Source organism: Narcine bancroftii, chromosome 2 (genome assembly GCF_036971445.1).
Source record: "Narcine bancroftii isolate sNarBan1 chromosome 2, sNarBan1.hap1, whole genome shotgun sequence".
NCBI classification, from domain to species: domain Eukaryota; kingdom Metazoa; phylum Chordata; class Chondrichthyes; order Torpediniformes; family Narcinidae; genus Narcine; species Narcine bancroftii.
Window position 1 is genome coordinate 146,725,778 of NC_091470.1, and position 21,850 is coordinate 146,747,627.

Here is a 21,850-nt window from a genome sequence, read left to right on the forward strand (position 1 = left end):
ATTACACAAAATTTCCTTGTCCACTGTAAGACAGGCAGATTTGCTCTCAGCAAATATTGCCCAGCGCCACTCAGCCATAGAAAGTGAAGCCAATGAGACCCCCCCCCCCCCCCCCGAGTCACTGAGTGTCCGTGGATTCACCTCCAGTACTCCCACAGCCTCCGCAGCCACACAGCTTTCACTCCAATCCATCAACAACCCGAGCTCCAGGTGTACACCCCTGACATGATCAGGAAGCCTCCTGTTCCTTCTTGCATCCTGCTTCAGATACCTGGTACCCCTTCAGCCAGTCTCTTGCCAGTTTCCTGCAGCCTATGTGGTTCCTCAGCCTCAGAGCCCCTCACTGGTCCAACGCCAAGGTCACCAGTCTGTGGATTGTCTCCTCTGCTTCTCCTTCTCAAATGCGGGGTGGTCTCCCCATTTTCTACTTCCCTGCGCCAGTCCGATGCTTCCCCAGAGTCTGCAACCCCTCGTGGCCGCTGCCAATCTTGGGTGCGGCCTTCTTGGGTCAGACCACGCAGTTTCACGATTTTAAAATAAAACACCATCGTGTGCTTTAACAGGCCGTTTAAAGCCTCTACAGAGCCGACGGCAGTTGGACTGGCCAGTCACACCCCAAAGGGGTGTGCTGAGACTTAGCTCTCTGTTTTCCCGGGTCTGCACCAGTTACAGCAACTCTGGCAGCACAGTCATTTCTTTATTTGTGGTAGTTTAATTTATACTATGGTTGTTGGTATATATGCATACCTGTGTGGATCCAGAATGTCAGTGCATCTGGGTATATGACCTTAAACTCTTATACTCCTATTACAGCTTTGGGATCACCTATGTAGAGTACTTCACTGAAATGTGCTCTGTGTTGTGAAAGAATGTTGCTTGGTAAAGTCCAAACTGCAGCTTAAAATCTACCACCATCATTCAAGTTTGTGCTTATCCTGTTCATTCGTTGTACCACCATTGGTCTCTGGTTGACAGCTCAACAGCAAGCATGTTGGCCACCAATGCACTCCTCCTATTGGTCATTTCCATGAAAGTCAATGTATCTCACGATGAATCTAGTTGCTGGCGAATACCCAATGTGATGCTGGCTGGTGATCAGCTTTCCCTCACAGTCTTTTAGTACTAAACCGATCATTTGTTTTCATTCCATCTTCTGTTATTCTGCCCCCACCCCCCACCCCCCATTCCCTAAAACTTTATAGTGACAGGGAAATGTTGGAATTAATCAAGATTAGAAGCTAAAGGACGTGACATGAACTCCTTCTGCTATCCTGGTATCAGGTTTTATACCAGAATACTATTCCTTCCCTTGAAGCTTCTCTTCAACTGTCTAGATTTCGTGCTTAATCATTTTTAGTTAATGAATTGGATATGGAATCTATAATTCTCGATTTTCTTCCAAAGTGCCTCTTCCTGGAAAATAGTTTCCAAACATCACTTTCCTTTAAATAAATATTTTAAGATGTTAAAATGTTGTAATCTATTAGATTAAAATGAGTATTTAAATTTTAGAACAGGCCATTTTGGCCCACGAGGCCATGCCGGCTAGCTTATACCCCATTAACCTACAAACCCCAGTACATTTCAAACAGTGGGAGGAAACCGGAGCCCCCGGGAAAAACCCATGCAGATGTGGGAAGAATGTACAAACTCCTTACAGACAGCGTGGTTTTCGAACCCAGTCCCGATTGCTGGAGCTGTAAAGGCATTGCGCTAACCACTACACTAACTGTGCTGCCCACTAAAAAATTAAACATTTTTTTAGCTGAGCTGTTTGGCTGTTTTCCTTTGTTTAAAAAAAATGAAAAAAAGTTAGATCAGCAAGTAACAAATATAAAAAGTAGGGCAGCGAGGTTGGCATTGTGGTTAGTGCAATGTTCTTAGTGTCAGCAGCCTGAGTTTAAATCTGGCGCCGTCTGTAAGGAGTTTGTACATTCTCCCCATGTCTGTGTGGGTTTCCTTCAGACGTTCCGGTTTTCTCCCATCCTTCAAAACAAACAGGTTGTAGTTCAATTGGGGTTTTTGGATGGCATGGGCTTGTGGGCAGGAAGGGCCTTTTATCATGCAGTATGTCTAAATTTAAAAAAATGAATTACCTGTTTATGAGATTTAGGTAACAAAATGCAAGAAATGTAGCTCAAGGAAGAAGAACTTGGTCTGCAAACATCACAACTTCAGAAATGTAGAGTAAGGTTAATGGCACAGCAAGAACTTTTGGCAAGGGTATCATGAAGAATATAATTTGGGAAAACATTGATAAAAGTGGATGTTAATGATATAATGAAAGAATTAGCTTGGATCATGAAAGAGAGGACTGTTTGGAGGAACCACGTGAAACACAGTACTGGGAAATTCCTGGATTGATGGAAGGAGTCGTGATTAATATTTGGCATGTAGTGGAAGTCAGAGTATACTCATTAAGAAATGAAGGGCAGTGGATTGTATTCGAAGCTTTGGAGGTCTGCAAGTGGATGGGTTGGTTCGGTTCTTACAACCGCTGGACTATGATGTATATGATCCTCGATCATTTTGGCTTAAAATAGTCAAAACATTTAATTTTGTGCACTTTTTAAAATTTAATGTTATGCAATTAATATTTAGTATTAAATAATTATTAATGCAAAACTTGCTGTCACTGGGGTAACCTCTCTGAATGTCATCCAGGAATACCTCAGCAATAACCCATGAAGTATGGAATCTCAATCAGCTGTGGGCTATTGTAAATCATTACTATTTAATTTTTTTAAAAAGCACTTCCTTGAAAGTGTATAGTGATCAGGATCAGACATTTTCTGCTTTTTGTCATATCTGTCCCCCTTGGATTGTGGGCTCTCTTCCCTGTGAAGCAGTCACATTTTGGTTTCTTCCATACTTCTCTCCTATCAACCACAATAAAACATTCAAAATATCTGTCTTATTTGAGGTGAAAAGAAAGCAAGGCTTTTATCAATATGGTGTGGCAAATATGAGGGAGTTTATAAAAGAGTGGATCCCTAAGACCCTAGGATGTCCAGAACTACAGCAAGAATTGGAAATAGAAAGGGCACATAGAGTATTGGCCTCTAAACCACAACCACAACAAAAACCAAGATCTATTGTAGTAAAATTCCTAAGATATACTACAAGAGAAAAGGTACTGGAGAAGACAATGGAAAAAGTAAGAGAGGGCAACAAACCACTGGAGTATAAAGGGCAAAAAATCTTCATTTATCCAGATATAAGTTTTGAACTCCTAAAGAAGAGAAAAGAGTTCAAAACAGCAAAGGCGATTTTATGGAAGAAAGGGTATAAATTTATACTAAAGCATCCAGCAGTATTGAAAATATTTATTCCAGGACAACAAAACAGACTATTCTCGGATCCAGAAGAAGCACGAAAATTTGCAGAACAATTACAAAAATAGACTGAGGGAGGAAGACGGGTAATGAGAGTTAAAATGATCACGATTGATATGTATGTGGGTAAAGACAAAAATAGACTGAGGGATGAAGACGGGTAATGAGAGTAAAAATGATCACGATTGATATGTATGCGGGTAAAGAGGTATAAGAGTGAATAGAGACAATGAGCATACATGAATGTATCTGTACTTAGAGGAAAATATAGATAGTATAGACAAGAATTAATAAGGGAAGGTAATGGAATAGAGAGAATAAGGAGGGAATTAAAAGAGTGACCTTTGTGACATATGAAAAGTGAAATCTTTTCTGGGGGAGGCGGGGTGGGGGGAAATAGCAGTCACTGCAAAATCAGTTGACGCTTGCGAGTGGATTCGCAAATCCAAATGGAGAGGGGAGATGTGGTTGTCCGACAAGGGATAAAGGACAACTCAGGAGGTGAAGGGGAGATTGGGGATAAATAAGATAGAAATAGGAGAATAAGGAAAATGTTGGATGTTGTAGGAATGTTGTCTTATAAAGAGTTGAAAATAAGAAAACAGAAATGGAAAAGGAGGAAAGGTAATGATGGAAAAACGGAAAGAGAAGATAAACAAAATATAAAAGGGCTACGCTGAACTATATGTCTTTAAATATTAATGGAATACATAACCAAATTAAAAGGAAGAAACTACCAAATTTAAATGAATAAATGTATTCCATTAGAAAAAATAACATATTGGTTAAGAAATAATATTGAAATATTCGAACAAGTATAGGAGCCTTACATTAAATACAATAGCGAAAACCTACCGGGGACAAACATTACCTAAGTTGATGGAAGGAGAAGGAAAGAAAAGAATGGACTCAGTAGAATTTCTGGTGTAATTTTGTTGAATGACAACATTGTCTGACTGGCTTAATGCAACCTAGATTGTATACCTAAAATGGATGAGAGGGGGGGGTGGGGGGGTGGTTTGGGAGGAAAGGGGGGGGAGAAAAAGTCACTGTATATGTGTGAAAAAGAAATAGTGTATATCATGGCTAATGTGATTTATGGTGTGAAAAATTTAAAAAAATTAAAAAAAAATGGTGTGGCACCATGACCTGAATGTGTAGGGGCCCCTGTTGAGAATGGCTGATCTAGATTATATTTGGTAGGCTTATCCCAAATCTAAGATTATAGTAACCAACATATGTTTTGACATGGAATCTCCTTTCCAATAGGTTCTAAAAGCATTGTTAATTACTTTGCATTGTGTTTCCAGAATCAAAGTCCTGCTCTCAAAAATGCTTATTTTTAAGTTTGATACCACATACAAGTTTGAGAGATGTCCTTTTGTCTCTGTTCATTATACTGCTTCTACCCTGCTTGGTTCCCCCTTAGATCGCATTTATGTATGCTTGCATATATAAGGATGAATATTTGAAGTTTGCCATGGTGGAGTGATATATACCTTGTATGTTTTCCTGTCATCTAGCTATATATTTCTAAGTAATGTTTTTTTGTAAAATGCAATAAGAATGATGCCAATTCTCTGTGACATAGAATTAGAGGTTAATTTCTTGTGGGTGTGTTGAGCATTTGTAATTTGGGGGTGAGGTTTGCTTTGAATTTTTTTTAAAATCTCTGCTTTAGATGAAAGTGCTAATTTATATTTTCTCTTTTATTGATTTGTTTTCTGATTTGGGACAACCTGATTGATTCGTAGCAACCTGGTTTATAAAGTTGGAGATGCAATTTTTAAAATGAGATAGAATGCAATGTACTCTGTCTCTCTAACCATGAAATGTTCACAAAGGTAACCAGTATTCACAAGAATGTGGCGTTGGATCTAGAAATATTGAGCACTGGATGTTCGGCTGGGAATCTCTGTGGAGAGATCTCTGTTTGATTGTGATTGTGACCTTCTGACATATAAACTGCATTTTAAAAAGTAGTTCCATGAAAAGTGATTATTGGGGGAGGGGGGAATCATAAAACAATTGTAAGATCCTAGAAGAACACAAGGACTGCAGATGCTGGAATCTTGAGCAAGCAATGAGCAATGGGAGGGACTCCTTGGGTCTGGCAACATCCATGGAGAGTGAATATTTTGCTTCATGACCCTTTCTCGAAATTGTTCAAAAGGTGTGGCAATTTTCTTATCCTCAAACGAAGCTTGAAATCCTTGTCATCCATCTGAGAGAGCCAAGACGTAGAAGGAATGGAGCAGGTAGGAGTTAGCCCTGGGACTGGAACAAGTACAGAAATGATGGGAGAATCAAGGGGCATCTATGTAAAGAGAACTCGGTTAACATTTCATCTGTGCCATGTCCCATGTCCTTGATCCTTCATCAGAACTGAGAGTGAGAGGAAGTTGGTCTCTAACAGAGAGGGTGGAGGAATTAAGCGAGTAAACTTTAGGAATGTCTGAAATAGGGTGAGGTGATGCAGCCACTGAATGGACAGCTGCTTTATGGCACGGGTTGCTGATGCTGTGGTCTGGGTGATGCTATCAAGACAGCGTATCGATTTAAGGTGAGAGGGGAAAGATTTAAAAAGGACCTGAGGGCACCTTCTTCACACAGAATGGGTGGGTATATGGAATGAGCTGATGGGGACAATTGTAACGTTCAAAAGAGATAGACAGGACCATGGATTGGAAAGATTTGGAGGGTTATGAGGCTAGTTTGGTCTATGTGGGCAAGTTGGTCCACAGGGGATATTTCTGTGGTAAAGAACTCTACAATTATAAATTTATTATATATTATGTGTTGTTTGAGGAGAGTACCAGTTTATGTATGTCATCTCAAAGGTATCAGTGAAGGACATTCTAAAGTGTTAACACAATATTGTACTTGTCTATTTAGCAATAAACTCATTGTTATGTTGGTACCAGAGTATCACAACGTAGACTCTCTCGTACTGTGGTAATGACTTTCATGCAGCAAGTTCAAGATAATCTTGTTAATGTTGGTGAGGGGACAGATGCTGCACCAAATGCCCTCCTTCCTCTTCACGTCCCTCAGGATCTTTTGGGTGACATTATCTTGTCTGGTCTTCTGGGATATACAAATGAAAGAAACAAGTTGGAAATCAAATTTGGTCACTATACATTTTATTAGTCTCTTTCCAGGAACATTCACTGTGAAAGCCATTGAAAAGTATCTGCAAGCTTAATGTGTATTTGTGTTTCAGTGCCAGCCACAAAGGTGAACAGCATAAGTAAGCCTTGTCGAGGACAATGTGTCAGCAAATATGATCTACTTGTCTGGTTTGAGATCAGTGAGCTGGAGCCAACAGGAGAGTAAGTCGATAAATGACCACACTTTTACTGATCATTGCTCAGGACGATCTGGCAGTTTTGGGAGCTTTTCTTGAAAGGTTGAGAGCATTGTCTTAAGTAAATCTCATAAAATTGGCTAAATTCTTGTCTGCCTTTGCACACCAAAAATTAAATATTTAGAGGAACAGCCTTGGTCTGAATTAATTTGGGGGGGGGGGGGGGGGGGGCGGGGGAAGAGTCTGAGAAAGATCATGTTTACTTATCATCTGATTGTACCAGTACAACCCAATGAAACTGTTTATTGGTCCATGGTGCAAGCACACATACAAACAGTACTTATATACATTATTTGAAATAAATGTTATAAATCAATAGCAGAGTCATGGGGAGTTGTTTAGCAGTTCATTAGTCATTGAGCATTCTCACTGCCCATGGGAAGAAGCTGTTCCTCTGCCTGGTGGTTCTGGCTCTGATGCTTCAGTATCTCTTTACCAATGGGAGTAGCTGAAAATGGTGCTTGAGGGGATGCTAGGGGTCCTCACTGATTTTACGAGCCCTCTTTTAGCTGCAATCCCGCTTAATCACATCGATGGAGGTGGGGAAAGGAGACCCCAGTGATACTCTCTGCCACTCTTATTGTCCTGTGGATTTGACCTCTGACCCAGTGCTCTACAGCAACTGTACCACACTGTGATGCAGCCTGCCAAGACGCTCCCGGTAGAGCTCCTGTAGAAAGTTGGTAGAATAGTGGCTGCTAGCCTTGCCCACTTCTTCAGTCTTCTAAGAAAGAGCTGCAAGATGACTTTGTATCAAGACTACAGGTCATAGAATTTCTCACTTGTCTGTCCTGTATATTTTTGTCCCACTTGGTATTCATTAAGTACATAAAATACAAAACACTGCAGCACAGTACAGGCCCTTTGGCCCTTATTGTGCTGACTAGTATATACCTACTAGAAGTTAAAACTATTATTTCATAGAAGTGTGCAAGACTTTTCATGCACAATTTAATTAGCTTGGATGAACCAAGAAAGAATGCTTCATTTAGATTGTTCCCAGACTGGTTGATTTTTACTTTGATGGGCTTGTCATCACTTCCAGATACATCGCTGCAGTGGTGGACCATAGCGGAGGACTACCCTGTCAAGGCACCTACCTGCTTCATCAGGTAAATGCTCTGGAATATCTCATCTATTTAACTCTCGTCTGAGATGGTAACTTCAACCACGTGGAGTGGTTCTGGCTTCAAACGTTTGTCAAACTTTTGACATAATATTATAGTTAAGTGGGGATACATGGGAGACTGCAGATGTTGGAATTTGGAGCAAAGCTCAATCTGCTGGAGGAACTCAGTGGGTCAAGCAGCATCAGTGGGAGATAAAAATGTATATATGTTATGCATATATATGTGTGTATGTATGTGTGTATGACATGGTGAGATCCGACAGCCATTTTTCTTTTTACAATGGTTAAATGACTGGATTAATCATTGTAAAGACTGGATTAATGATTTTAAGGCCTGACTTGTAATCCCATCAGTAACAATTGAATTCAACCAATTAACTACATGTGGTGGAAACAAAATACTCTCAGTGCATTAAACTACAAGACCTGGTAATTTGAAATTTCTCTGGTTCATTGATTCAATCTACACTGTTATGTGTTTCACTTTTTAAGTTCAGATAATTTTATTCAACAATGGCTCAGCCCCCAGGTGGATTTAATACTTCCTTTCAGTTCTGTCTGTTAAACTGTGATAATGTAGCACACAACCCATAATAGGGAGTGTTGACGAACAAAGAGACTTTGGGATATGGATGCATTTTTCTGTGAAGGATGCAGGTAGACAGGGTGGTGATAAATGCATTTTGACATGCTTGCCTTCATCAGTTAAGGTATTGAGTCTGGGAGCATGTTACAACTCTACAGGACATTGGTTAGACTACACTTGGAGTATTGTATGCAGTTTTGGTCACCCAGTTACTTGAAAATATCATAAAGCTGAAAAGGGTGCAGAAAAGATTCACAAGTATGTTACTGGGACTGGTGGCTTGAATTGTAAGGAGAGGCTGGATAGCCTGGAACTTTTCTCCCTGGAACGTAGGAAGCTAAATGTGGGGCCCTATCGAGGTTTATAAAATTATGATGTGCCGAGAAAAGGTAAATAGAGTCTTCTTCCAAGGGTATTCCCTATTGGAATCTAGACGCCATAGCTTTTAAAGTGAGGGGAGAAAGGAGTAAAATGGACCTGAGGGGCACCTTCTTCACACAGAGTGGTGACGGGATGGAATGAGCTGACGGACAATTGTAACGTTCAAAATACATAGATGCATGGATTGGAATGATCTGGAGGGACACAAGTCAAATGCAGGCAAATTAGATGAGCTTGGTCTGTATGGATATGTTGGCCCACAGGGTATGTTTGTGTGGACAAGAATTCTAATTCTGCAGATTGAGGAGAGTACCAGTTTATTGGATGTCATCTCAAAGGTATCACATCAGTGAAGGACATTTTAAAGTGTTAATACAATATTGTACATTGTATTTGTGTATTAGCAATAAATTCAATATTATTGTGTTTGTACCAAGGTGACACAATATTGTAGATCCTCTGTGATAATGACTTTTAAGTAGCAAGTTCCAAATAGTCTTGTTGATTGTGGTTGGGGGGGGGGGGGGGTGGTGGGGGAGACACAGATGTTGGGCCAGATCCCCTCACTCCTTTTTTTGGGAAATCCTTCAGGATCTTTCAGAGGTCATACAGACCCTTGCCTTTCCCTTCATCCAGTGCCAATGACCCTCCCACCTCCAAGTGCGGTTGCAATCCACAGTTCACACAGAATAAGCTATAATTTAAATTTTTGGATCCAATAGGGAATTCAGCGCAGGGTCACCGTCACAATTGTGCACGAGAAGGGCAGTGAACTCCACTGGAAGGACGTTCGAGAGCTTGTTGTTGGTGAGTTTTCCTTTCCCAAATATGCATCATTTTCAATAACACTGAAAGCATTTGTTTATTTTTTAATACTTTATTTTTATTTTCATGGAATCATAAATTCAAACGCACAATGCAATCTCTTCCAACACCAGTATAACATTCAGAGTCTGTTTTTATCCCCCATCTCCTTTTCGCTCTCCTTGCCCCGATACAACTAAGAATGAAGTTGTATAAATTATACAGATACCAACAACACAGATACCAGTGGGGTCAACGACCCCCTACAGGAAAAAGCGTTGGAGAGAAAAAATATCCAAAGTAACTGAATAACCAAAGGGAAGAAATAAAGAGAAAAAATGACTAACAGAGCATGTCGTCTGTGCCACATCCCATTTCCTCGATCCCAAATTTCTGTTGGGACGAATTGTTTCAGTACCCTTGATCCGAAGGGGAATAGTCGTATCTGCAAAGCAATATACCTCAGATGAGGTTGCCACACTCTAAAGAATGTGTCATATTTTCTTCTTAAATTGTACGTGGTTTTCTCCAGGGGAATGCAACTCTGCATTTCCATACTCCATCGTGTAATATTTAGTTTGGAGTTGGACTTCCACGTGGCTGCTATACATTTCCTGGCTACCGCTAAGGCACCCTTCCATTGGTTTGTTTTTTTTCCCAACTATTCTGATTTAATACCTTATTTTATTCTATTTATCTTTTCCCACAAATATTCGCCCCAGTGTTTGAACTGTTCCCTTGATCGACTGAATTTTTAGACCCTGAAGAGCAAATAATTTGATTAAATTAATCCATTGACCAGATACTTGAGAGATCACAATCATTGATTAAATGAACTGATTTTTAATGCAGAGTTAAAATAAATGCCCCTTTGACCTTAAACTCAAAGGGATGAAACAGAAATTCCAGAGCAAATATCCATTCTCTCTCAGGAACCTGAGTAACAATGAGCTTTGCTTCTGGTTTCCAGGACGCATCAGGAATAAACCAGAAGTGGATGAAGCTGCTGCGGACGCTGTTCTATCTTTGAATATTATTTCTGCAAAGCATATCAAATCTTCAAATGATGCTCAGAGGTATGCATGTGTTGTTTTTCCCTTGAAGAAGTTGCAAATCTTAACATCAAGTTCTCTCAACTGAGAGGTATCTGGATTCAAATATAGGCCAAGATGTGCCCACTTTTGATAGAATGCTGATCGATAGGTCAAAGAGTGATTGATTACGGAATTGTTCTGGTTGGAGTAATTTTTGTTTAAATGACCTAACGTGCACTTTTTCAGAATCCTGGTAGTTGAAGTCACACCACTGAAGATTATTGTGATCTGTGATTTTGATGAAGTCGATCTCTCTGAGTGTGGCAGCAGGAAGAGTTAATGATCCTCGTGTCCTTGGGAAGCTGGGTTTTGGCAGGTTCTTTAATTATGGGTGTTCAAACATAAGAACATATAACCAGTGGCAGCTGTAGGCTGATCAGACCTTTGAGGCTGCTTTGCCATTCATCAGACATGGCTGACCCAATCTTGGACCTTAATTTCTCCTTCCATATCTTTTGATTGCCTTGATGTGATGTGTTTCAATCTCTTTCTTCAATGTATTCAGCACCTAAAATGGGTGATCCCTTAGTCAGAAACTATGCGCCTTAATTTATAGCACCCTGGTTTGGGAAATACCCTCAGCATCCACCATGAAAACACCTTCAAAACCTTTCATATTTCAGTAAAATACCTCTTTCTTCTGAACTCCAATGAGTAGAAACTGAACGTACTCGATCCTTCTTTTGGTCAACATGTTTGTGCCAGGAGTCAGCCTCACAGCTTCCAATATTAACGTGGAGACTGAAACCATACAAAGTTCCCCAGGTGCTAGCTCACCAGCCCCTTACAAAGTAGGATCAAAATTTCCCTGATATTCTGGGTCCTCATGCAGTAAACTCCAATGTTTCCTGTGGTAAGATCCCCAGAGGCCAAAATGTTGGCATAGCAGTTAGCGCACTGCCTTTTCAATGCCAGCGATCGAGACCGGACCAGGGTTCAAATCCTGCGCTGTCTGCAAGTAGTTTATATGTTCTCCCCAGGTCTGTGTGGGTTTTCCATGGGGGCTCTGGTTTCCTCCCATCATTCAAAATGTATTAGGGGGTAGGTTAATGGGGTATAAATTAGGTGACCCAGACTCTTGAGCCAAAATGGCCTGTTTCTGGGCTGCATGTTTCTGTGCTAATTCTTTTTAAATCCCTTTTATACTGCCACATTCTCATCATTTAAATAATTTTTATTTTTCATTTTTCCTTCCAAAGTGGAGAACCTAACATTTTCCCACATTCTACTCAATCTTCAAACTAACTCACTTGTTTAAAACAATCCATTTCTTTTGCAGGCTCTTTTTGACCTCACAACTCATTGATCCATCTGCCTCTGAATCACAAGTGAATTCAGCTGCAGAATACCTACTCATTCCCTCTTCGCCATTGATAGAGATGAGAGATGATTGTAGTCTCATCATTGATCCCAGTGGCACCCAAGCCACCAACCAATTTACAGTCCCGATAATGTCCCTTTAATCCTGACTGTTTTCAGTTAGTTACCCACTTCCCTATTCAGGCTAATGTATTATCCCCAAACATACTTAATACAGCAACCTTTTATGTGACACCCTTATAAAATGCCTTTTGGAAAATTAAATATACCTTTTCATCTTTCCAGTTTGATACATCCGTAAAGAAATTAGTAGCACAATTTTCCTTTTGTAAAATCATGTCAATTCTACTTGCGACATTCTCATGATTTTCTAAATATCTTGCTGTTCCCATAATGATGATTCCACTGTTTCCCCTACGATAGGCCGTTACATAGTGTATGCCTTCTTTCTTGAATAGCAGTGAAGCGTTTGTCTCTTCCCAATGTTTAATTGTTTGCTTGTTTAATTGCCATTTCCCAATCCTCTTGAGAGTCCGGGGAAGGGTGGGTGGGGGGGTGGTTGCTAAATTACAACCTATGTACCCATAATCGCGAGAGCTGGAACCATCAGATCCTGCAAGCCTATCAGTCTTTAGTCTTTAGTCTTGTCAGTTTGCCTCGTACATTTTTTTCTGGTGATCGTTCCTTAAAGCTCCTTGCTTAACTTTTATTATTTAGTGTGCTTTCATCTGAAATAATTATTGATAATCTGCCATTTCCCAGACTTGGACTTAAAGGAACAAATGTTTACTGTAGATATTGTTACATTATTCTTATGTAATTGTAGATGCTCTATTTGTTTTGGTGTTATTATTTTTGATCATATTCAATGTATTTGCTGTTTCTAGCAATCCTCCAGCCAGCCATTCATTTTTACATTGAATGCCTTTTTAGTTTGATACCATCCTTCCTGAAGAGCCCTCCTTTCAAAGAATGTCTACTGAGATTCATGCTCCTTAAGTATCTGCCTTTGCTGAACCCTGTAGTCTATCTTGCCCAGTCCATTCTGTCCTCAAACCTTTGTTTAAGACGGACACAAGTTTCTGAACTTTAAAGTGAACTTGATATGCTTTCCTTGAGGATCCTGAACCCTGATTCATTATCTAAAACTAAAACAACCTTCTCCTCAGAACTCCCCAAAATTTTCCTCAGAACCCAAATACACTCCATGAATTCTTCCTCAAAGATACCTGTGCCGGTTTGATTTTTCCAATCGAATTGATGATGAAAATCAACCATGATTATTGCATCTCTCCCAATACCCAATGACTTCTTGATTTATACATTGTGCTACATTGCAGCAATTGGATAAGGGTCTTCTTACTGTTTCAATCAGTGACTTCTTAACTGTACTTTATCTCCTCCCAAACTCCCTTCTACACATTCTGCTCCTTGACCTCCTCCTTTGTAACTGGAACCACTCCACTTTCTTCTTCCTGCCTGTCGTTGAGTTTGGAAGTCATGGTCCAACTTCGGAATGTTGAGGAGTGAAGGAGTTCTGTAATCTGATATCAAGTGTTATATAGATGCAACTGGCTTGACGTTTCATTTTCCAATTTATTTTATTGCTTGTAAGACTTGATGCTGGCAGTTTCTCTCTTAACGTGTCTGCAATGTGTTGTTTGCATCCAATCTTTCTCCATTGCTACTAATGATGCTTCTTGTATTTTGCAGGCTATTTCTTGATTTGGATTTACCTAGGTATTTTGAGTTTTTCATTGCTGCTCGTTTATTAGATTAGTGCTTCATCCATTTTATAAATTTGCTTTCTTCGTATTCATTCTTTAGTCTGTAACCAATGAATCTTCTGCCACTGACAGAGAAACATTTTGTTTCACTCCATGGCTGCTGTATTGTGAGTGTCAGGAGTCTGAAACACTTACTTCACTCTAAAAAATTTAGGAACTAATCATCACTTTGACAGATCCACCTGATAAATGTCAGGATGCAGCCAGTATTCAGGCAAAACAAAAAATCCTAGTGGATGTCATGTGTGTCATCATTTGCTGGTTTCGTTCGTGTCAGTCACTATTGACCCTATTTGTGCAGATAACAATTCTTGCAGGTGTGCTGGTCCTCAGGGAAGAGTTAGGTCGATGGGCAATGCCAACAACTTAATTTTTAACTTGTTTTCCATAACAGAAACGAGGCCAGGATTTGGCAGGCAAAAGTTATAGTATAATGTGTACATTTTGAATGTATTATTACATGACAATAAAAGGAACCTTTTGAACCTTGAAGAAGGAACACCCCAATTTAAAACAAACCAGCCTGTGGTGTAAACATTAAATGTGCAAAGTAGGCTTTGCAATAGCATTATTCAATATCTGGAATTCCTTTCAGCCTTTCCAAAAAATCTGCAACCCAGAAAAAGGTTTCGGCATTATTGTACAGCTCTTGTTGCTATACCTAATAATACTTTCTTGATGTGTTCAGTGAAGACGTATTGAAAATAATATTGCAAAAAAATATTTGGTGGTATGAGAGAAACAGCAGATGCTGGAGTCTGGAGTAAAACATAATTCGACCAGAGTATGTGTTGTTCCAAAATTGTTTGTTGTCCATAGAAGCCTCTATTTAGAGGTCTAGTGTCCACCATTAGCTATGTAATGTCTGAATCAAATGACTTAAGTGGAGGGTGTTTATGGTCTTCATAGGGAAGTTACCTATTACCTGTTCTTACTGATCTCTTTCTATAAATGTGTTCCTTGTCCTTATGTATGGGTTGACTTGTTGGATAGCACAAAAAACATCCATATGTGTTAATAGATGTGAATGCAAATAAATGTATCAAGCCGTGAGGCAGCACCTTTTGGTCGGGCTGGTGTTACATCGACTGATACCAATTTAAAAGTTTTTGCTGACATTAAATGGGGAAGAAATGATCTGCCACACCTGAAAAACAGGTGGAAATCAATACTGATGCCTTAATGTGATGAATAGCCTTTCAAAAGGCTGAATGTTTATTGCCAAAATTAGGAAGGTGTCATTTTAGGTGGGGAACAGAGAAAATGTTTCATTTTGTTTTATTATTTAGAATTAATAAGATTGGACTGAAGAGCATTTGCAAAATCGGGATAGGGGTGCAGGAACTTTCCCTTTTGAGTACGTGATCTGTTAAGTGCTGGGAAAACAATTGGGGGCAGGAGTGAAAGTAAAGGAATGGGATAGACTGGATGGCTCTTCAAGAAACAGCAAAGCCATCGCAAGGTTGATTTGCAGAAAGGTCTCCTTTGCTGGTGGGATTCTTTGTTGCCTTAGGCTGCCCTTACAGAGCATTGTTTGCAAGTTCCGTGGAGAAGGCCTGGACAGGGAGAAAGCCTTGCTCTTCATTGTAGTCTGAGAACAATCGTGTGACACAAAAGTATATCTGGCTATGATAAATAAAACCATTTGTGTTGATAACAAATTTCAGAACTGCTGCCCTTAAAAGTTCGCACTCTTTGTTCTTTTAATTTCATTAAAAATGCCCAATTTTGATTGCATCTTCACTGACTTGAAAAACTAGGCATGGTGGCTCAACAAAAAGTGCTTGCCCTGTTAGCAGTCTTGCACGACATCCATGCTGGGTTACACAAAACAGTATAAAGCTTATCTTCTATCATTTAATATATTTTATAAAGCCGACAGGTCATAAATCTTGCTTTCACTCAGCTAGTTTGGAAATGATTAATGTCAGATTTACATCATCCACTGCAATGATCTTTATTCCATTTAAAGATGCCTTATTTCCATTTGACTCAATTTCATTATGAATGGATGTGATTGCCTCCTGAAATTGGATGTGTTTGGAATATAAATTTTTAGCTTGGAGCAAATATAAAATTTAAATGTACGTCCATAGCATGATGACAAGCCATTCCGGCCCACGAGCATATGCTGACCAATTACATCCAATTAACCTACAACCTCCATATGTTACCTCTTACAGCACTGGATTCAAACCTTGGTCGCGGCTGTAACACTGACGCACGAGCTACTACACTGTTGCGTTTTAAATCAGCTAATTTTGTTAACTTGTCAATTGTTATATTTATCATCTTCATGCCAGTCGATTATAAATCGACAAATGGCTTCATTTCACAAAAATGTACAATAACGTCAGTGGCACAGATGATATCACCTCACGTGTTGTTTATTTTCCAAATGTATCTCAAGGGCATTTTTCCAGTGATGTAACCAGGAAATAGCTTACTTTGTTACGCAAAGAATTGTTTAGATTGGGGAAGCCACTGCCGGAAAAAATGATGGAAACTGATTCGATGGTACTTAACAAAGTAAATGAGATATCATCGTGGAAAAGAATAATGTGGATCTGAAGTGAAAGGGGCAGAGGGAAACTAATTTAATTGGTCTTTTGGGTATCATGGTTAAATGAGCTTTTGAATTTCTTGACTAAGCCTTTAGTCATTTTCCCTGATAATTTGTGGCTTTATAGCTTTAAAGACACTTTAAGAGGGTCATCAAGGTACATTATAAATAAAGTGAGAGATTCTGCCAGACTACTTGAAAAGCTGTGATTCCATCTTCAAGTAATTGGTTGAAGTAGTAATCTCTGTTCCCTTGTTGGCTTCTCTGATGATGAAAAACAACCTATCTGGACATTTTACACGATTGTCATTTAAGAAGATTTAAGATTCAAATTTATTGTCAGAGTACATACGTGGCATCACATCAGGGTTCTCCCTGAGATTCTTTTTTCTGCAGGCAAGGCAGAATTACCACTTATTGGTAGTACAATAAAAACTGTCACAGCCTATACATGTAAATAAATAAAGAAATGTAAACATAATTCATGCAAACAAACTGCAATTCAGTGAGAATTTAAAAAAATCAATAAAGTGAAAAGTACAAGTCTTTAAATGAATCCCTGATTGAGTTTGTTGTTGAGAAATCTGATGTGGAGGAGTAGTAGCTGTTCCTGAACCTGGCATCTATACCTCTTTCCTGATGGTAGCAGCAAGAACAGAGCATGTGCTGGGTGGTGTGGATCCCTGACTGCAGCACTCCCTGTAGAAGTTCTTAAGAGTGGGCAGCGTTTTGCCTGTGATGTCCTGGGCTGTGTCTGTCTCCTTTTGGAGGGCTTTATGCTCGGGGGTATTGTGGTTCCTATACCAGACTGTGATGCAGCACTTTCTGGCACACATCTGTAGAAATTTGCCAGGGTTTCTGGTGTCCTACCAAGCCTCCATGTGAAGAGGTGCTGACGTGCTTTCTTCATGATGCCATTAGTGTGTTGGTTCCAGGAAAGCTATTGACTTTTGGTGCAGACTAGGAAAAAGTAACACTAGACAACAATTTTTTTCAAAAAGTTTGCTTCCTGAAAAAAATGGGGATTATGATAGACAACTTCAAAGTGAACACAAAGATAACTTCAAATTTACTGTAGGAAGTTAGGAAAATATGGTATTAACTCTTATTGAATTTAGCAGGTTTAACTGCATAATGATGCTGACACATTGTGTTAGTTTAACTGACCTCAAAATGTTTAGCCACTGATTTTAGTTTGTACTCTGCATCTGATGCCTTTCGTGTCAATGTCCAACAATAGTCAGCCAGCATCAATAGATTCCAGTTCCCCTAATATCACATTTCCATGGTCACAATGTCCCATTAAAACCTTTCACCATGTTTGTCACTGACTGCACCAAGATCAGGAGGGAAGAAGTCCAAGTGCAAATGCAGAAAATGAATTTTCAATGACATGGTACATTTGTATGTTTGAAGTTGACCTAAAATATGACAGGATATCACAAAAATAGGTTAGTTTGATTTAAATTTAGACATACAGCACGGTTACAGGCCATTTCGGCCCCTAAGTCCGTGCCGCATAATTTACACCCAAGTAACCTACACTCCAGGTACGTTTTGAATGGTGGGAGGAAATCTGAGACCCAAGAAAAAACCCATGTAAACACAGGGAGGACATACGAACTTCTTTCAGACAGCACAGGGTTCGAACCCTGGTTCTGATTGCTGGCGCTGTAAAGGCGTTGCACTAAGCATTGCGCCAACAGTGCTGCCCTAAAGAAAACGGTACACGATTGGAAATTTTTAAGGTGATTTTTGTGATCAGCAGCCCAAAATCCATAAAATACACCCAAACATTTTTAGGAAGCGATATCTTCATTGTCCAATGCAATTGATTATTTTTTTAAAGAGCTATTGAGAAGTGAGGCAGGTTTACTGTTTTTCTAATTACTTGGAATCAGCTGTTATATTCAAGGGCAACATATGTAAAATTGGAAAAAAATTGGACAAGCTTTCACACCGAGACAGTGAAAGTTTTAAACAAGCATCAGAGATGCTTTTCAACTAATACACAGATTACTAATTATTCTTTTCCATGAAAAGCCTCTTTGGGCTTCATATTGATTACTGCAACATCAAACCATGGGAATCGTCGTAAGAACTTAGTTTAAGGACACAATTCAAAAGATGGAAAACTTTTAATCAAAGTAAAGCAGGCATCAAAACTGGAGAATTAAAATAAACGGGAGCAGGGTTAAGCGATGTGGCTTCTCACGCCTGCCGTGCTACTTATTTATTGGGATGTTTGTTGATTCTGTATCTTGGCAACCTTCTTGTCTTGGGGCCATATTCTTTGATGCCCTATCTGAAAATCCATCAGTCTGACCTTCGAATATGCACAGTGACTGAGTATATACCACCCTCTTGGGGCAGACATAGAAGAGAATTTACTAGCCTCTGGGTAAGAAAACCTCTCACCTCAGTTGTTATCGTAATGAGAAAATTACGGAGAAAGGTGGCAGAAGGGAAGAGGAGAGGTAACATTTAAATGGTTCATTCCGTTTGGGCAGAAGCACTTTTTCAAATCGTCATTTAACTGAATTCAGAAAGTGCTTAAAGCAATTTGTAATGACTTATTCGGAAATAGGATGGCGACAAGTTGGGCATGTGTATTGGTGTACCTTGGAATTTTAGAGTTCTTGATGTCTTCAGGATTGAGGTCCTGCTGGTATGCACTGATCCCTGTTCCTTGGAGGTTTTCTCATCAAATGGTTAATAAGCAGTCATGTTTTCTTCCCTGATGAATAATATATCATCAGAGACTGCACCTCAACAAAGGTAGCCATCATAGAACACGAGGTATAGCAACAGATCCAAAAGGCAGAACATTTGGATCCACAGAACCAATAGATACCATGCATTTAAATCATGAAATTCTGTAAAAGTGACCATGTTTTTAAAAAAGATTGATGTTGAAGTTTGCCAAGAGTTTTCTCCTGCAATTTGCAAGGGAAGTTTATGAATCTTCTTGCACTCGAGAACACTCCAACTTTTACGTCTTTCCATCAGTAACTGGAGTCCCATTTAGTGTACAAGTGAAATGCACACCCAGTCCTTAAAATCTGCAGTGCAATTCTCAAAAGTGCTGGAGAAACTCGGCAGGTCATGCAGCGTCCATGGGAATAAAAGGTGAAGAGGAGGAGAACCTTGCCTTTTAATTTAAATGGATGTTGTATGATCTCCGAGTTTCCGCAGCTCTTTTGTGTGCTGCCCAGTGCTTTAACCTTGTCTTTCAGTGCCACATATTCACAATAAAACTGACTTTTGCTCTCATTATCTTTATTCTCCTCAGAAGATTTTATCGGTTCGAGGCCGTTTGGGACAGCTCTTTGCACAATTCTCTCCTCCTCAACCGTGTGACTCCGTATGGTGAAAGAATCTACATGACCCTTTCTGCATATCTGGAGGTTCGTCTGCATAACTGTTTCCAAAATCGGCAGTGGTTTCCAATTGAATTCAACTTTGGTTATCAGTGGTTCAAATACAGGAAAGGTGCAGGGACAAAGATGTCTGGAACTGGAATGGAAAGAGATAGATGAAGTCCACAGTCAGAATTTGGATACAGTGGGTTCAGAAATTCCGAGTCCTAAATGAGGGTTGGTACTGTTAAAGAAGAAAATCTGCAGATGCAAGAGACAAATGGAGACATTCAGCAGGTCACACAGCATCCATGGGAATTGGAGATAACCAGGCCTGAGCCTTTCATCATTATTCTGGATCTTGTGTGACCTGCTGAATTTCTCCAGTATGATTATGTGTTGAAACCTGTTACAAATATGGTAACGTTTGGTATGGCCACCAAGACAGATTTCTAACCACTAGTGCCGTGGAATATACAAAGTTCATGCTACTGTTAGTTTGGGACAATGTCACTGCTGGCCCCCACTTGCTTAATTGGGGGTTTCAAGAAGGGGTGACATTAAGGCCTCAGCTTGATCCACCCCACTCACAAGCAGAGGAGGTGGCCAAGTTGCATGAAAGTGTGTCTGCACTCCAGCAGAAATGACTCAATTTGTGTCAGATTGCTTAAACTATGGGATAGGAGTTGATTGATGCCTTGTTCACCATCGTGCACCACGTGGTGGCTCCACCTTCAGTCCACTTCCGAAATTCACTTCTATTAACTCCAAATTCTGGAAGGCTCTCGGAACAGTTGACATTGTTTTGGCCAAGTCTGTGATTGTAACTTATTTTCGCCTTTTTCCGATCTCTAGCTTGACCATTGCATTCAGCCAGCTGTGATCACCAAAGACATCTGTATGGTCTTCTTCTCCCGGGATGCCAAGATCTCCCCGCCACGCTCTCTGCGTAACCTGTTTGGCAGTGGCTATGCAAAGACACCTGACTGGTACTTTTCAAAATCAAACAAGGGGTTTAACAGTTCTGCCACCAATAAATTAGATCTGGAGAAAATGTCTTAATGGCTTTATTTAAGATTCTTACAAACTTGTAAGTGGGCTTTTAAGTTATTGCTTATAAAATGCCTTGTAGTTGCAAAAAAAATCCTGAGAACAAAAAGTAAAGCCATGTTTTTCTTTTTGTTTCAGTAACCGAGTAAGTGGAATTTATGAGCTTAGTCTGTGTAAAATGGCAGACACAGGGAGTCCTGGTAAGTGCAAGATTCCTGTGATTTGGTTTGCTGGTTATGTTAACTGGATTATTGCACTGTTAGTAGGAAGCATGCACACATTTCAGAGCAGCCTCCGTGTTACAAAGCTACTTGGGCTGAGAATCATAGAGTTTTACAGCATGAAACTGGCCCTTTGGCCCACTTTGTCCTTATGAACCAAGTTGCCTCCCTGAGCTAGTTCCCTTTGCCTTTGTTTGGTCCATATCCTACTGAATCTTTTTTATCCACATTCCTGTCTAAATGTATTTTGACATTCGACAGGAAAGTGGAGAGGGTTCAGAGGAGATTCTTAAGGATGATTCCGGGAATTCAAGGGTTATCATGTGAGGAACGTTTGAAGCTCTTGGCCTGTACTCGTTGGATTTTAGGAGAATGAGGGAGGATCTCATTGAAACATTTTGAATGTTGAAAGGCATGGACAGAGTAGATGTAGAAATGTTTTTTCCTCAGGGTGGTCGAGGCTCAGACAAGAGGGCACAACTTCAGGATTGAAGGATGTCCACTTAAAACAGAGATGCAGAGGATTTTTTTTAAGCCACGTGGATAGTGAATCTGTGGAATTGTTGCCATAGGTGGTTGTGGAGGTCAGATCATTGGGTGTATTTAGGGAATGATTAGCCAGGACATGAAAGGGGTGAAGGCTGGGCAGTGGAGCTTAGTTGGAAAAAGGAACAGCTCACGATTGAATGACGGGAGATGAATAGCCTATTTCTGCTTCTGTGTTAAGGTAATTTTGACAAGAATGTGGCTATGGCCGTTTGTTCCACGTACCCAACTCCCTTTTATGTTACAGGTGGCCCTCGGCTCCCTTTTAAATCTTTTAGCTAGTTTCAGACTTCCTTCCCCTCCCCACA

At 40.0% G+C, this 21,850-nt stretch overlaps 1 protein-coding gene across 12 annotated transcripts in view; it reads left to right on the top strand.

Annotated features, from left to right (window-relative positions):
• Window positions 1–21,850, top strand: part of kif1b (kinesin family member 1B) — a 222,730-nt gene that overhangs the window by 178,500 nt on the left and 22,380 nt on the right. For 7 of the 12 annotated variants that reach the window (XM_069918462.1, XM_069918463.1, XM_069918464.1 and 4 more), the window contains 8 exons: window positions 6,559–6,667; window positions 7,748–7,814; window positions 9,521–9,605; window positions 10,573–10,678; window positions 13,730–13,756; window positions 19,659–19,773; window positions 20,581–20,714; window positions 20,914–20,975. In XM_069918462.1, the coding sequence (XP_069774563.1) occupies window positions 6,559–6,667; window positions 7,748–7,814; window positions 9,521–9,605; window positions 10,573–10,678; window positions 13,730–13,756; window positions 19,659–19,773; window positions 20,581–20,714; window positions 20,914–20,975 (705 nt within the window). The remainder of the gene's footprint in view (window positions 1–6,558; window positions 6,668–7,747; window positions 7,815–9,520; window positions 9,606–10,572; window positions 10,679–13,729; window positions 13,757–19,658; window positions 19,774–20,580; window positions 20,715–20,913; window positions 20,976–21,850) is intronic. The other 5 variants (XM_069918466.1, XM_069918467.1, XM_069918470.1 and 2 more) reach the window with 2 other exon arrangements.